At 35.6% G+C, this 17,273-nt stretch overlaps 1 protein-coding gene across 1 annotated transcript in view; it reads right to left on the reverse strand.

Annotated features, from left to right (window-relative positions):
- Positions 1 to 17,273, reverse strand: part of taf3 (TAF3 RNA polymerase II, TATA box binding protein (TBP)-associated facto) — a 52,053-nt gene that overhangs the window by 32,577 nt on the left and 2,203 nt on the right. The window contains exon 2 of the mRNA XM_067391098.1: positions 15,860 to 16,120. Coding sequence (XP_067247199.1) covers positions 15,860 to 16,120 — 261 coding nt within the window. The remainder of the gene's footprint in view (positions 1 to 15,859; positions 16,121 to 17,273) is intronic.

The raw sequence follows: 17,273 nt of genomic DNA on the forward strand, positions 1-17,273 counted from the left end.
CTCAAACAGATAAGATGGGTTTGAGATTACCACATATAGGTCAAAACTAATTTTAAGTGATTATAAATAACCTATACATATTTCATATAAAGACAAACACTCGCTCTTCACTCTAAATAATCTGCAAAGAATCATGCAACATAACTCATGTAATGAACTATATCATAATTCAAACTGTGCAAAAATAAGACTGTATCAATAATGTAAATGTTCCTTCTGCTTCGGTAAAAGCACCTCTTGACTTGCAGCGTGTGCAGTGATTTTCCGCCCTCCTTCAGAATGCTGGTCTCATCCACCTCTTGTTTCCTATGGTGGCATTAAGTGCTTACCCAGACTCCCTCTCTGCTAGGACAATAAACACACACTAATTCCCTGGCACCGCTAAATGCTTCAGCAGCACCGTGTGTGTGTGTGTGTGTGTGAGCCCAATTACTGAACACACACACAAGAGAACCCCTGTAACACACTTTTAGAGCGTAACACTTTTATTTGAGGGTGAACTAGATTGTTGACAACAGCACTATGAATAATGCTTTTAATAAATGTTTACATATATTTTGTAGACTGAAAGTTCATATTGTATAATTGGCCAATTCAGGATGTTTTAACTGGCTTGTTATGGATGAAACTCATAGACAAATCTATTTCATCAGCATTTATTCTCTTTCGGAAACCAGAATTCAAAATATAATTTTAAGAAGCATTAATAGAGACGTAAATATTTGCTTTGACAATAAGTCAATTTCTTTTACCATTCTTTGAATTAATTCATTTTGATTTTGTTAAAATTCATACTTTTTTGTCAAAATTCATATTCAAACAACTTACACTGTACTGCAATACAGGCCAAAAACAAATCAAACACATGCGGGACGTAAATTGGAAATCAGAATTTGGTGGATTTTTACTGAAAATAGGTTAAGAACAGCTTTATTTAGGTTAATAAATTAACTGTATAGTAAATATAACTGATTAATAAATTCTTTAAACAACTTTTTACTGTCAAATCAATATTTACAATATATTACAATATATACATTTGGAGCAGAAAGTAGCTGCTAGCCAAATAAAGGCGTATTTTCTCTGTCTGCACACACACGCGCACACACACACAAACACATACACACACAAACACACACACACACACACACACACACCAGGAACTGGCTATTTCAGTCCGGGTTAACAGTGACCCACCCTGGCGCCCTGGGACCGGGGGCAGAGGTTCTGTTGAGCCCGTGAGCCTGTCACCCTCTCTGGGGAAGGATTTACATTCCTACCCCTCCCTTCCACCGGACGAACCAAGCCCAATACACACAGTCACACAGCATCAGTTAAAAGAATTTCAACACACAAACAAAACTACTTTGGCCTAAACTCACCAAATCCAACAGTAACAGAAGCTAATATGAATTTCTGAACAACTGTCAAAATGTTCTCCTTTTCAGGAACGTTTCAAACTTCGGCTGAAATCAAACGGCTACTAGCAATGTGTCTGGATAGTCCAACAACCAACTAGCTCAAGTGAGGTCAACTAGTTTGTTCTAGATTAAATTAATTCCTACTTGCTTTAATCATTTTTATTGGTGGTGCTTTAGAGGGGATGAACACATAACTTAGACAAAGTTAACCCTCTCTGAGGAGTTCTGGTTATAGCATCAAAGCACAAACAAATTCATTACATGTGCTGGACTTCAAATGATTTAGTGTAGAATTGTGAAATAAATAAATGTATATAAAAATGTATGTACATTTAACGCATATATTGCATCTGATCTGTGTCTATAGCCATCCAAGCACAAACAAATGATTCACTTTCAATAAATTTAGATAATTTAAATAAATTAAAGAATTACGTTGCACTTCAAATCATCTCCATTTTTGTGTAGATTTGCGCAAATAAAAAGGTTATTTGGCCTATACATCATTTTAAAAATTTACATCTTAAAGTTGATTTTAAAGGTATGCAGTTTTGCATATCCCTCACAACTAGGTTATCGTATTTACAAGGAGAATGTAACATTTACATTGAAAATAAGATTGTGTTTACAACACGAATGTAAATGTATTTACGAGAATGTGACATTTATCACGAGAATGTAACATATTTACAACGATAATGTAACATTTACAACAAGAATGAAATTACAAGGAGAATGTAACATTTACATTGAGAATGAGAAGTTTTACAACACGAATGTAAACGTATTTCCAATGTGAATGTAAATGTATTAACAACGAGAACGTAACATTTACAACGAGAATGTAACATTTACAACGAGAATGTAACATTTAAAATGACTGAGAACCTACGAGAATGTAACACTTACATTTAGAATGAGATTGTATTTACAACATGAATGTAAACGTATTTTCAAAAAATGTAACATTTACAACAAGAATGAGAATACAATTACAAGAAGAATGTAACATTTACGTTGAGAATGAGAATGTAATTAAGATAATGTAACATTTACGTTGAGAATGAGAATGTATTTAAAACGTGAATGTAACATTTACAATGACAATGAAATTGTATTAATGTGAATGTAACATTTACGATGTGAATTTAACATTTAGAATAAAAATGTAACTTTACAACAAGAATGAGAATGTAATTACAAGAAGAATGTAACATTTATATTGAGAATAAGAATGTATTTACAACGTGAATGTAACATTTACAATGACAATGAAATTGTATTAATGTGAATGTAAACAGATTGACGACGTGAATGTAACATTTACGATGAAAATGTAACATTTACAACAAAAATGAGAATGTAATTACAAGAAGAATGTAACATTTACGTTGAGAATGAGAATGTATTTAAAACGTGAATGTAACATTTACAATGACAATGAAATTGTATTATGTGAATGTAACATTTACAATGTGAATTTAACATTTACAATGAAAATGTAACTTTACAACAAGAATGAGAATGTAATTACAAGAAGAATGTAACATTTATATTGAGAATAAGAATGTATTTACAACGTGAATGTAACATTTACAATGACAATGAAATTGTATTAATGTGAATGTAAACAGATTTACAACGTGAATGTAACATTTACGATGTGAATGTAACATTTACAATGACAATGAAATTGTATTAATGTGAATGTAAACAGATTTACAACGTGAATGTAACATTTACGATGTGAATGTAACATTTACAATGAAAATGTAACATTTACAACAAAAATGAGAATGTAATTACAAGAAGAATGTAACATTTATATTGAGAATAAGAATGTATTTACAACGGGAATGTAACGCACTTACAACGAGGTAACATTTACAACAAGAATGTTACATATTTACAGTGTGAATGTGTCAATTTAAATGCTATTGGAAAGCCAGCATGGCCACTGGTTAGAAACACTGTGCGTTAAAAAAAATAAAGAACGACAGGTTGAGAAAGATCCAAATAAGCATAAATGAACTATGAAACGCAGTAAGGCAGTTACTTTAAGGTATCACCCCACATAATTGGGCATGCATGTGGGTGAGAATTTTGTAGGTGGCGATCAAGTGTACGAACAGCATTTTTCCTGCCAGAGTCACAGCTTGGAAGAGCCTGTCTTTCATATCATAATGCCAGAAAGAGACATGGTGGCCTGGCAAAGCTAATCATCACATGACACCTACGCTTACAGCGAGGACAACAGACCAGGTCAATGCCCACTGCAGACTGTGTATACACATATTGTACAGTACGTTTCTATATAAACAAACACAGCAAAAAAAAAAAAGATTCCAGAGAAAACACGTGGAATATGTTTGTGCGCTAGAGACAGACGGACAGCAAAGGAGAGAGACATAGACACAGAAAGACAGATAAGGAGGAAAGAGGTTGGCTGGGGCAAGAGTGCCATCTAAAGGAAGCAGAGGTACTGCAAGAGGTTTGATGGGGGAAGATGATTAACTTTAAAGTCACAAATTTTCTGACAAACTCCCACTGAACATACAATCCTACATAAAATATATAGAATATCAACTGAGAAAAGACAAAATTCATCTAAACATGACAAAAAAATTGATTAAAACACAAAAAGAAAACTTATTTGTACTTCAAATAAAATTACAAAATTAATAAAATAATAAATTAATAATAATTTGAGTTATTATTCTGCCGGCAAAATCAATGTGCAGAAAAGAAAAGGCAAATATAAATATATATATATATAATAAAATGTCTGTTTTTTATTAAGTATCTTTACTAGAGGTGTAATTATTTACTCTGGTGATATTCAATAATGAATATGTACTAAATAATGCAATGCACACTTTTTACAAATTGTGTATTTCAAAAGAAATAATTACTACATGATTTATGCTACATCAGTAAAATATTGAGAAAGTATTGAGAAAATAATCGTTTCTAGAGACACAGCAGCCAAATTAGTAAGTGGTTAGTAGTAGAGCTAAGTCAGACAAATCCATAGCTTTTAAAATCAGCTTTTATCCATAGTGACAATATGTACAACACAATATGTATGTATGTATGTATGTATGTATGTATGTATGTATTTATTTTTAAATCTGCATAGGTTTCATTAGACCAATATAAGAGGTAGATCATATTACAGCTTTTCCTAAACCTTTATTATGCCAGGTTTCAAAACTTGGACATTTATATATATATTTATATATATAAATTTATTTTTATTTTTTTCTCTTTAAATTAATTAAACACATTTCTATAACGCAACTCCAAGTTAGATTTAAAAAAAAAAAAACTAACAAACAAACAAAAAAAAAACATTTGTGCTAGAAAACAAAAACTACATGGCGATAAGCAAATAAATAAAAATTAATTAATTTTAATAAATTAATTTTTCTCATTTATTTTTGTGGATGCTTCTAAGATAGTCACAAGCTATTCTCACAATTTAAACAATTTCTTATCTGTTAATCAGCTAGGTAACTTTACCTTGGTGACGCACTTAACTTCTAACAATAACATTCAATATGTCAAAGAAACTGAAATTTAAGTTTGGTTCATTACTGTTTTTACATGAACAAACATAAAAACTGATCCAATAGGTCCATCAACTAGCATGAAACTCTCTCATACTGACCCTGGACAATCAGGACATTCTTATTGTTGAGACAATCAGGTACAGTTTTATAATACCGGCCATTATATATCTGTTATCGACCATGAATACATAATAATTCGTAATTGCCAAAATGTCACATTTGGTGCATCCCTTTTCAAAACTGTGCAGAAAGAAAAATGAGGCTCTATTTTTGCATAAAACAGACAAAAAATCTGAGCCACCTGTAAAGATCTAACTTGGAGCCATGATAAATCACATCATGCTGTGACATGAAACTTTATAGAGATAAAATAAGCTTGACTTTGCTCATACCTGTATTTGAAGACTTTACACTTGCACACGCGCTTCAGCTACGAAGAGGATCAAGTTTGGAACGAAGGACACAAAACCGGCACAGAGAGAGAATGAAAAGAGAGCGACGGTAAGGACGAAAAGAATAGGACATGCTGGAAATGGAAGCGTGTGACAAAAGAATCAAACGATTCTTTGGGAGACATAAAAATGGAGTGGATTATGTGTTTTATGAAGATCTCACCGAGGCGGTCGCGAATACGCTTTCAAGTTGCCTAATTATGAGAGAAACCTGAGAGAATGTACGAGTTTGGACTGGGAATAAAAGATAGAAGAGGAAATTCGTGGCACACACACACACGTTTTCTGTTAGCACACCTGGGCAGAGGAGGGCAGTGCGCTCTCCAGGACTGATCCTGGGTCAGGTGACCTCTCCACTGAGCCCAATAGCCGGCTCCTGTCTGTCTACCGTTCACACACACTCGACAGGATCGCGGTACCTGGCCCAGTGCAGCGGGGAGTCATCCCAGACCTGTCAGTCAGAAAGTGGCAACGAGCAAACACGGACCTCTCTGTCTCTCTCCCTCTCTCTCTCTCACACACACACACACACTCTCTCATCCACACAGTCGGCTGACGGGGGGAGGTAAACGGTTGTGACAGGGGGCAGTAGGGTTGGGTTGAGCCATCTATCATAAAGCCACGACAGAGTAACATAAGACCAGAGGCTTCCCTCTACACGCACATAGAGCTCACTCGGCAGCACCTAACAAACACATCTAAAGGGATAGTTCGCACAAAAAAGAAAATTCTGTCATCGTTTGTTGATAAAACCCATATGAATTTCTTCTGTCAAGAATGAAAGGAGATATTTTGCAGAATGTCACTGCTCTTTTCTATACAATGAAAGTGAATGGGGACTTTTGAGCCCAAATATTCAATCTAAAAATATTGTTTTATTTACCAATACTTTATATTATTTCTGAATGTAATAATAAAATAAATGAAATACGGCGAAGCAACTTTTCTGTTGTTGTTTTTTTTCCCTCTGACTTATTTTTATATACATTATATATTTTGTCATACATTTTTTTCTGCAACTTAAAGGATTAGTTCACTATCAAATTAAAATTCCCTGATAATTTACTCACCCCCATGTCATCCAAGATGTTCATGTCTTTTTTTTTTCAGTCGAAAAGAAATTAAGGTTTTTGATGAAAACATTACAGGATTATTCTCCTTATAGTGGACTTCAATGGAGCCCAAACGGTTGAAGGTCAAAATTACAGTTTACAGCAATCCCAGACGAGAAATAAGGGTCTTATCTAGAGAAACCATTGCTCATTTTCTAAAAAAAAAACAATAAATGATCATCTTGAACTAGTTCTCGTTCTTTATTAGAATTCCGGCAGTGTAGACGTTGCTAAGTGTATTACTGTCCTCCACAGGTCAAAGTTTGAACTAAATTGTCATATATAATATGCTAGTGCAAGTATATAACAATTAGTTCAAACTTTGACCTGTGGTGGGCACTTAGCAGTGTCTACAACAGCCTACCAACAGCCACTTACACTTTCTAAAGTGACATTCATATATAAATGCAAAAATCACTTTTGAAATCGCAGTATCAACATGGTGATCAACATGATAACCATACCATAACCAACCATATCCATCATTAAGCAATATATAAATGCAGACTAATAAATTAATAGGAAAAAAATTAAATTTTTGTATCACAATACGTTTGAAATGCTCATTTGTAAATGTTATAATCTCGTAAATCTTATTATTAGATATCGGATTATCAGAAATGGTCGAAAATTAATGGGGCTTGGGGCAAAAATGCCACCAAAATTCAAGATATAGGCGGAAAAAGAGTTTTTAATATTTATAATATATGATACAGTTAAGCAATATCACATGAGCAAGACTGCGGTTTTCCCCAAACATAAGCACAATCACAAATGTGATGTAAAACAGTTTAATGACTTACATTTTAGGCTGGATATTGACTGATTTTGCTCTATATCGTCAACGAAAATAGTTCCAAACAAAGTCAAAGCTGAGCTATGGCACATCTCTGTGCAAAAGCGGTGTTTCTTTGGTGAATGAATCTGCCTTTTTGAATGAATCGGTGAGCCAATGATTCAATGACCCATTCATAAAGACACTTGCTTCGTTCCTTAATGAATCATCTGTTTTGAATGAATTGATTGAATGAATGATTCAGTGACATGCCGCCACCTACTGGCAACTTAAGTTTTAATTTAAAAGTATCATCAGTTAAGCACTTAAAGGGTTAGTTCACCCAAAAATACAAATTCTGTCAGTGAACTAACCCTTTAATATTTCTATATTCAAAACTGTAATGGGAAGGTTAATTTCTGTCATTGATCAGAAGGTGCTCCCAAATTTGTGAACAAACGAAATGTGGCAAGTTTGAACATGTGGAATATGTGAACGTGGAGATTTCAGAGATACATTGGAGCAAAAATGGCTTAAATTTCAATCTGTTCCTCACACACAGCTATTGTAGGCTTTTAGAAGATTTGGAAATGTAGTGCTTGAGTCATATAGACTTCTTTAATTTGTGTTCTTGTGTTCGTGCTTGACAGCTTTGGTCAGCATACACTTCAATTGTATGGAAAAGAACATTCTTCAAAATCTTTCATACACTGTTCCATGAAAGAAAGAAAGTTTAGAACAACATGAGGGCGAGTAAATAACAACAGAATATTAATTTATGGCATCCGGCATAACTGCATTTAAAACACATGGACATTTTTGGAGGCTTCTCCTCTTGTCCTGCAAGAACAAGCTGTCCGACAGATTTATTTGATAGCGTTTTAATTTGCTCTTTGATTTGATCTGGATGAGCAAAGTGGCCCGTTTAGGTACAGTATTTTAAAGGGCCCGACGAACGGAAAGTAAAAAAGACAAATTGATCCAAAAGCACCAAACCTCTGTAAAAGAGCAAGAGGGATGGATGAGAGACAAAGAGAGAGACAGGAGGAGAGAGAGGAGAATAAATCTGCACTCCTCCATCGATCCCAATCCTTTCTGCTCTCATCTTATCTTCGGGTCTGAGGGAGCCAGGCAAGTTTAAACGATTCTGACCTTGTCCGACATAAATAGTCAGAAAACTACAAAGAGCAGATAGCCCTCTCTCTCCATGAGCAAAGGGGGACGAGGAAGGGAAATACATTGAGATAAGAGGAGAGGAGAGAGATAATACAGGAGTTACTACATCAGCGAGAGTGTCACAGACAGACATAAACAGCACACCGAAGCCCCTATTCTACCGATAGGGTACCGGTGCCCAATCTGGAACCGTTCCACATGTTTCCATGGCAGAAAGACTGTTCTTGATGTTAAAATTGTCTCCTCACTGGCCCCTTAAAGGGATAGTTCACCCAAAAATGAAAATTCTGTCATCATTTACTCACCCTCAAGTTGTTCCAAACCTTATTTTTTTATGCTGAACACAAAGGAAGAGATTTTGAAGAATGTATTTAACCAAGTAGATCTGGGGCATCATTGACTTCCATAGTGGAAAGAATAATACTATTGAAGTGATTTTTCATTTTTGGGTGAACTATCCCTTTAAACCTCTTGAGCTGCTCTCAAACCAGAAACCACTAACATCAGGGCCAAAGGGCGAGTTTTATATAGAATTATCATGAGTGAATATATATAAATCCTGAAGATGGCAAGATTCTAAATCAAAATCCTTTGTTTTCAAAACACATTCAGCATTTTCTGAGGATTCACAGTCCAGAAATCAAGGAAAAAAGGACAGCACCATATCGGTAGAAACAGGGTACAACTTGACCTGAGAGAGACAGACAGTGAGAGTGTGAGACAGTAATGACTATTATACTTAAAAGACAAAATTCTTTTCATCAGGTCGGATTCTCCTGGCTACGGGAGCGTACCCTCACCAATCAGAGCGGGCCCTGGGCCTTATTCTCTCTAAAGAAGATGTGAATGTCGCGGCGGAAGAAAAGGAGAAAAGACGGAGGCCTTTAATATTCATCCTTTTCTCTTTTTAGAGTGTAACGGCTGCACCTGACATCTACGGAAACTGTGCAAATCTCTTCATGCATTGTCAGGCTCTCCTCTAATCATTTTACGCCCTTGTGAAGCTTTGAAAAGAGCCGATAACGAAGCGAGTCAAATACAGAGCTCGCTCAATTCATAAGTTAACAGAAGCACGGCAAACGTTAGCAGAGACTGAGGTAATAATCAGCACCTCTGGACAAGGAGATTCGCAGTGTCTACACTTCGAGAGAGCAAGCGCGATGAGATGCAAACTCTGTCGTCGGGATGATTGTGTTAATGACAGAAAGGGACTGAATGCAAGGCTTGCAAAATTATAAAGCTCAAGTTATAATCAGCAAAGTTTTCTGTACTGCACATTTTGCATGCAGTGCGACAAAACTAGCAGCTCCCATATTAACCGACAAAACTGTCTATGATGCATGTATGCAAAGCGGAACAACTAGCAGAGCCTGTTAAAATTAACAAAGCTGTCTATACTGCAAGCATGAAATGCAACAAAACTGTTGTTTTATGGATGCAAAACTTCAGTTTAGCACGTAACTAAACTAATAAACAACAAATCTGTCTATGCTGCATGCACTGCGATTAAACAAAACAAAATAATAAAAAAAAATACTAGAAGCTACTATCAAAATAAAGAGAAACTCTCTATACTCTAAATTGTGTATGCAACACAATATATCACAAACCAAAATGTGAAACTAAATGAAATCAGTTAGTTTCACTCAAATAATAAAGAAAGTTCATCGTACTTAATAGGAAAAAGTTGCGTGAACTCAAAATTTGATTGTAGTAAGCTGAACTTAATATGATTGAGTTGCAGCAGATTTCTAATTCACAGCATGCTTTGTATCAGATTGTATAAGGAAAATAAATGGTTGAAATTAAGTTGTGTTTATGCACAAGATTAACATAGGGAGACATAAGTTGGTGTTTAATGTTGTGTTATGTTGGGATTTATACAGGGTTGTTATGTTAGTTTTGTAGGGTTACCATAGTGGTGAATGTTGAGGATGGGCTACAAAAATTTTAAGACCAAATATACTGTATGTTGTTTGATTATATACAAACAGTCTCTTTTAAAGTACAGACTGCGATATACTAAGTCGGTACTGAAATTTTAAAAAGGTGACGCTTTGAGCACTCTTGAGTGGATTTGTAAACACCTCTGATTGGCCTTTGTGTTCACGCTCTCATCAGATGTGTCTATGATTGACTATAATGATCAACCCTTCAAAAGCATGTTGTAAATGGGCATCAATGATGCTCTTCACCGAGTGCTTACACAGATACACAAGGGAGCGTTTGAAAACAGGCGTCTATCAGCGGACCGGTCATGTGGTATTTGCTATCCAACAAATAACATTATGATAAATGGGGCGAGGCGGAGAACTGTGGGAGCGAAGGGATGCTGGTGACGTGATTGTTAATGTGCCACACTGGCCTTGCTCCGCTTCCACGGCTCTCTTAAAAGTTCATTTACTTAAATGTTTTGAGGTAATAAGTTTGCTCAAATGTTTTGAATATTCTGAACTTATTGAGTTTTGAGGTAACTTAAATGTTTTTATTAACATTATATATATATATATATATATATATATATATATATATACATACATACATACACACACACACACACACATATATATATATACACATACATATATATACACACACGCAATAGGACATCCTGTTGCTTGCTTTCTCATTTTGTGGGCTCATGCTGTGTAGGCCCACCCATTCAAATCCAATTGGTCCAAATTCCTGGTCCACACAAGCCTTCTAAAAAGTCAGACTGAGATTGTGTTGCACTGAACAGCTTGTACTCTCTCAGAATGGAGGGACAAATTACTTGATGTAGGAAAATTGTCAAGTCTCTGTTAGAGCCGTCTTAACAGCATAAAGACGAACAGAACCATGTTCTTGCGCCGCACATTGGGATCAACGACGTGCGGTTCGAAACTGAAATCCGTACGTGTAGCTTTATTTTGCAGCTGTAAATTTCCAAAGCAGTCATCTTAATCTTGTTCTGTCTCTGCATAGACGGAGAGACTTTATCAGCCTGTGTGATCACTGGTAATTTCAGTGTACAGATGCAATCGCTCTCTCTCTACCTCCCATTACCTTCTTCCCTCAGGACTGAACAACAATACGGTCACACACAATAGACAAACAAGAGCCTGTTGACTGGGAGAAAACCCACCACTGCACCAACGACAATGACTCTGTATAACCTGTTAATGTAATGAAACTGAGATAAAAAAATTGGACAAAATTGGAATGGTCTAAAAACACATTTTCATTTTCTCATGTGAACCTGTTTGATCTCTGAGGGTCTACCAGTGTTTAATTGTTTATACTACAGACATAAATGGTACCTCAAATTTTGCTGCTTGGTAAAGAGAGAGGTGTGCTATTAATAATATTAATAATAATAATTAAAACCCGACCCTAGTGATCTAGGGACAAGAATATAATACAGTCTTAAGAGTGACCTCAGTAAGCAAGCACTTGACAACCTCCCAGAACTCCAGTTTTCACTGCAACCAATAAATCTCAGGCAAATAATAATAATAATAATAATTTTAAACTCTTTATATCGAATTAAAATCTTGGTTCACAGAGTATCACACGCTATAGGAGAAATGAAGATCAGAAACAGACATTCAGACGAAGTTAAGAGCATAAACGTGGTCAGATAGTGCCAACCTGTGGCTAAATATGCTACTGCAGAAGTGAATCTTAGTAAGACTAGAGTATTACATACTAAAAAATGTTACAATGAGGTGGCTAAGGTGATTGTTGTTGTTTTTAAATTTTTTTTAGTTAATTGGAAAAAAAAAGCTGAAATAAAATAAAAAATAAATATTAGATGAAAAATGTAAACTTAAAATGAGAAAATTAGAAATGCTGCAATGGCAACTGACTCAAATAAAATAAGTTTCAGTACTAAAATTGAAAAATTAATGTTAAATAGAATATAAATATTAAAAAACTAATGGCAGAAGCACATAAATTTACTTTAATAAGTCAAACTTTAAAATGAAAACTGAAAATATAAAAATACACATACATACATACTATATTATATATATATATATATATATATAATTATATATATATATATATATATACATATAAAAATATATATACATATATAGTATGTATGCATGCATGTATGTGTATTTTTATATTTTCAGTTTTCATATATATGAATGGTTTGCAAATAATACTTAAAATTGGTTGCTATGGGTTTGCCATAGTGTATTCTGGTGCAAATAATAAAAACAACAACTGCAAAGTCTCTATAAAATTCTGGTCTCTATACATCTCGGGTCACTTCTTTAATGTAAATCTATGGGATTTTGTTGGTGCAATATGAGTTACATTAACATTTAATACGGATTATAAGGGGTTTGTTCAAATCACTGAGTAGTAAAAGAGAAGTTTACTTAAGCAAGTAGCACTAAAAATACAAACCACACAAAAATCCATTTGTGTTCGTAACACTCAAACGCACAGTGGGGCTCCATAACCTTTGTGGTTTGGAGAGAAATACATATAGTATATATTCTATATTACAGAAGAATGCACTGTATGTTTAAACTTTTGTCTGTTTTGCCTATACGTGCTCATGTAGATTTGTGGCACGAGTGTGTGGAAGTGTGTTGGGGTGTAATACGGTCTCCGACTGATCTATGAGGAAGAAACGGGAGACTGGAAAAAAGGAACAAATGGAAATGGAGGAGAGGGAGAAAAAGAGACCCTGAGTCTTTCTTCTGGCAGAGGGGCATCCAGCTGAGCGCTGGCTCCAAGCCCAGTTAGACCCCCTGCCCTGGCTGGACTCTCTCTCACACACACACACACACACACACACTCACCTGGGATGTCTGCCATCCGGGCCGGACCTCCGCCAGCTTCTCACACACACATGGCAGAAAGCCTACAGTCCGCCGACTTCCTGTTTCACACACACCGACACCCACAAACACACCTCACAGCCAGGGAGCTTCCTGTCCGACCCGAAACAACCCTGATCATGTCCGCCCCTCCACCACCCACTGGCACTGCCTCCGCTGTGTGTGAGAAGACGAATGTGTGTGTGTGTGGGGAGGGTATGAGCCGGATGGAGTTAGAGTGAAGGACTGCACCGCTGGGGGATCATGGGATACGTAGGTCCCTGTGTGTGCAACTGTATGGGATGGATCTCAGCCAATATGGGCAAGTATCAATGCATTTTGGCAAGATGGGCATGAGTACACAAGTATGGCACGCTGGCATATATTGTGTGACAATGCATCAAACTGGTACAAGTTTCGTTATACTGTTTATCGTACGCCAGATATATTTATGTGAATATTATGTTAGTGATCCTCACAAGTTAAAGTACCCTATTATGCTTTTTCGATATCACCTTTCATGCAGTGTAATATAGCTGTTTTTAATGTAAAATGTCTGCAAAGTTTTAAAGGATTGATTCTGTACTGCCGAAATGTCACTAACATTACAACATTGCCATTCGGTAAGATTTTTAAAAGTTTATGAAAGTCTCTTATGCTCACAAAGGCTGCATTTATTTGCTCAAAAATACAGTAAAAACAGTGATATAATGAAATATTATTACAATTTAAAATAACTTAAAAAATGTAATTTATTCTTGTGATGATAAAGCTACATTTTCAGCATCATTACTGCAGTCTTCGGTGTCACATGATTTGAAACGTTTCCTATCATTATTAATGTTGAAAACAGAAGTTTTTTTGTGGAAACTGCGATACAATTTTTCAGGAATCTATGATCAATAGAAAGTTCAGAAGAACAGTTTTATTTTTAAATATAAATCTTTTGTAATATTATAAATGTCCTTACTGATACTTTTGATCAATTTAATGCTGCTTTGCCAAATAAAGTTAAATCGATAGTGCATAACCCACTTCTGTCAAATTTTGAGCAAAAAATAACTACATATATTTAATATACACCTTTGCTGTGATGAGTTTAGTCAATGTGCGGCTTGAATATCCAACTTAAAAAACAAAAAAAAAAAAAAATATTGGTCACAGTCTACACTCTAACAGTTGACTACCAATTGGGGAACAACACAACTGAATCAAACATAATGCAGGGTCGAGAGTTAAAATAACTCTAATAATAACAGAGTTGATTTACAGATGTTATATGTGTGTTGTGACCAAAGGAAAACATTTGGAACTAATTTCAACTAATTCATGGCTTTTTACCATTTCTCTATACCAGAAGATTTCAATGATCATGTAAAAATATGATGCATCTTTTTAAAGATTCTTTTCATTTAGTGATTACAGAAACAGGCCACAATGAAACATAAAATATCTACAAAACCATTATAATTAATCATTAATAAGCAACTGTTCACTTAATTTCAGCACTGTTGCGTATGTATTTATTTTGTGCTGTCAATAAATTGTATTATTTTTAAGTTACCAAGAAGTTAAAACACAAACGGAATACCACTTTTGTTCAACCAATCAAACATAGTTGGCAATATAGTTGGCAATTAAAGGTACACTATGTAACTTTTTTTTTTAAATTTACAATATTAAGAGATCCTCCATCTATCTCTTAAGCCTAGTAGTAGTGAATGTTTTATGAGCAGTAGAATAATTTGCTCTAGTTAATTTGAACCAAATTCATCCACACAATCATGCAGAGCCGAAGCACAGCCAAACCAATGTTCTTCCGCAAACTGCGTGCAGTTTTGTTTTCAAACCGCTAGAGGGCCAAAAGTTACATAGTGTACCTTTAATCAGCGAACTGTCACAAACACTTAAGCCTGGTGTACACAGTATGATTTTTTCTATCATTCGAACTCGCAGCTGGTTTTTGCCTCTCTGGAAAAACCAATTGTTGATGCTCGTATGGTCGTGATGTTGAACATTTACACAGCCGCCTTTTTATTTAAAGCGTTAAAAAAGTGTTACAAATTTACAAAAATTATATAATGAGAACGGACTGATAGGACCCCCCGCAGAGTATCACAGTAACTGCGTGACTCGCCATAGACATACACGGAGAAAGCTCTCTGGCTAGAATGTTCCTCCGCAAGACATTTGCAGTTCTGTTTATTAACCACTAGAGGGCCAAAAATCGCAGACAGCAGCTTTAATTTTCATTTTCAATGATAACAACACTGAAAACTCAAATCCACACGTTTAGCGCCAGAGATCACGCGGTTGATGCCAGCTCGCCATGAAGTACAATCATGCCATGTACACGATTATCAGGTTAACTGACTCAACATGTGTGCAAGGGCTCCCAAGCTCCCAAATGTGTGTAAATTCACACAGTGTACGCCCAGCTTTAGTTAAAACTCAATGCTGTTGAATTATCTTATGATAACTTGTTGCATGAATATATTCAGATTTGCATCTATCGCGACGGTGGTACGTACCTTCCTGAAGTGAGACGAGCGGAGGGAAGTACTCTGGGATATAGTCTCTCCTCTCCCCCCTCAAGGCGTCACGGGCGTCCGTTTCAAAGCCAGCAGCAGGAAACTGCAGAACGCTGCTCTTGCTGATGGGAAACTGAGGGATAGTTTGGGGGTAGCCAACAGGCTCCAAGTTATTTACATAGTCCTCAAGTTCAGCTATACTGACTCCCAAAAGTCCAAAAGCCTGGTCCACATCACTCAGTACAGGGTCTGTGCGTCCATCTGAAAGAAAAGAGAGAGATTCTGCAATGCAAAATATGGAAACAATGTTTGTTCAAGAGGTGTAGAGACTTCATATAGAAGAGAGAAAGGTAAAGCATAGATACATAAGAAATTGTTTGCAGAATGCAGCAATTATCCAATCAGAATCAAGTATTCACAAAAGCCACTAATATTAGTAATAGAGTGCATTAGCGCCCGCCCACTTTTTCAGTGCCGTTGGTTCCGGAAGTATTTCCATAAGGGTTGTAAAAAGTACCCACTTCGGTACCAAGTCGGCACTGAAATTTTAAAAATGTGAGGATATACCAACATTTCCCCCTAGCATTTTGAGGGCTGTTTAGCGGATTCTTAAACACCTCTGATTGGCCATTGTGTTCACGTGCTCAACAGATAGGTCTGTATTAGGCTACAATGATCAACGCTTCATAAACATGTTGTACATGGAAAATGGCGCTCTTCAGTCTTCACAGATCGCTTACACAGATTTACACGGGAGCGTTTGAAAAGCAAATCACAGACATAACTGTTGAGCACGTGAACACAATGGCCAATCAGAGGTGTTTAAGAACAGCACTGAAAATACTATGGGGAAATGCTGGTAATTGTCACATTTTTAAAATTTCAGTACCGACTTGGTACCTGAAGTCAGTACTTCTGAAAACCCTAATTTCCATTCATTTCTCCCATATGGATTTTTAAAAAAAGTTTTCATTAAAGCGTTATAAGACAAAAACCAAGCCAATCAGCTAAGAGGTGAATCACAACATTATAAACTTTGATTTGAACCAAAAAAGTATTTGCAAACTGGAAAACAACAACAACAACAAATGTACAAGAGTGTATACTTAATGGCTTTATTGAGGGAAAGAACTACAATCCCATGAAGCACTGCAAACAGTATAATTGAATTAAAAAAAGAAAAATGAAAGACTACTCATTTAAAATGTTGATTATATACACACATACAGGCATGTTTTGATTTTTCAACTCTCTGATTGGAGGAATTTTCTGTACAGCATCATGGGTAATGTAGTTTTTCAGCACGAGTTCTATAGACGATAATTGAGTTTTTACTTCTGGAACCTGAAAGTTTTCAAAACATTTCTACAAATCACACGTCAACTTAATTTCAGAAAAAAATATTTACAATAAC

Source organism: Chanodichthys erythropterus, chromosome 8 (assembly GCF_024489055.1).
Source record: "Chanodichthys erythropterus isolate Z2021 chromosome 8, ASM2448905v1, whole genome shotgun sequence".
In the NCBI taxonomy this organism is placed as follows: domain Eukaryota; kingdom Metazoa; phylum Chordata; class Actinopteri; order Cypriniformes; family Xenocyprididae; genus Chanodichthys; species Chanodichthys erythropterus.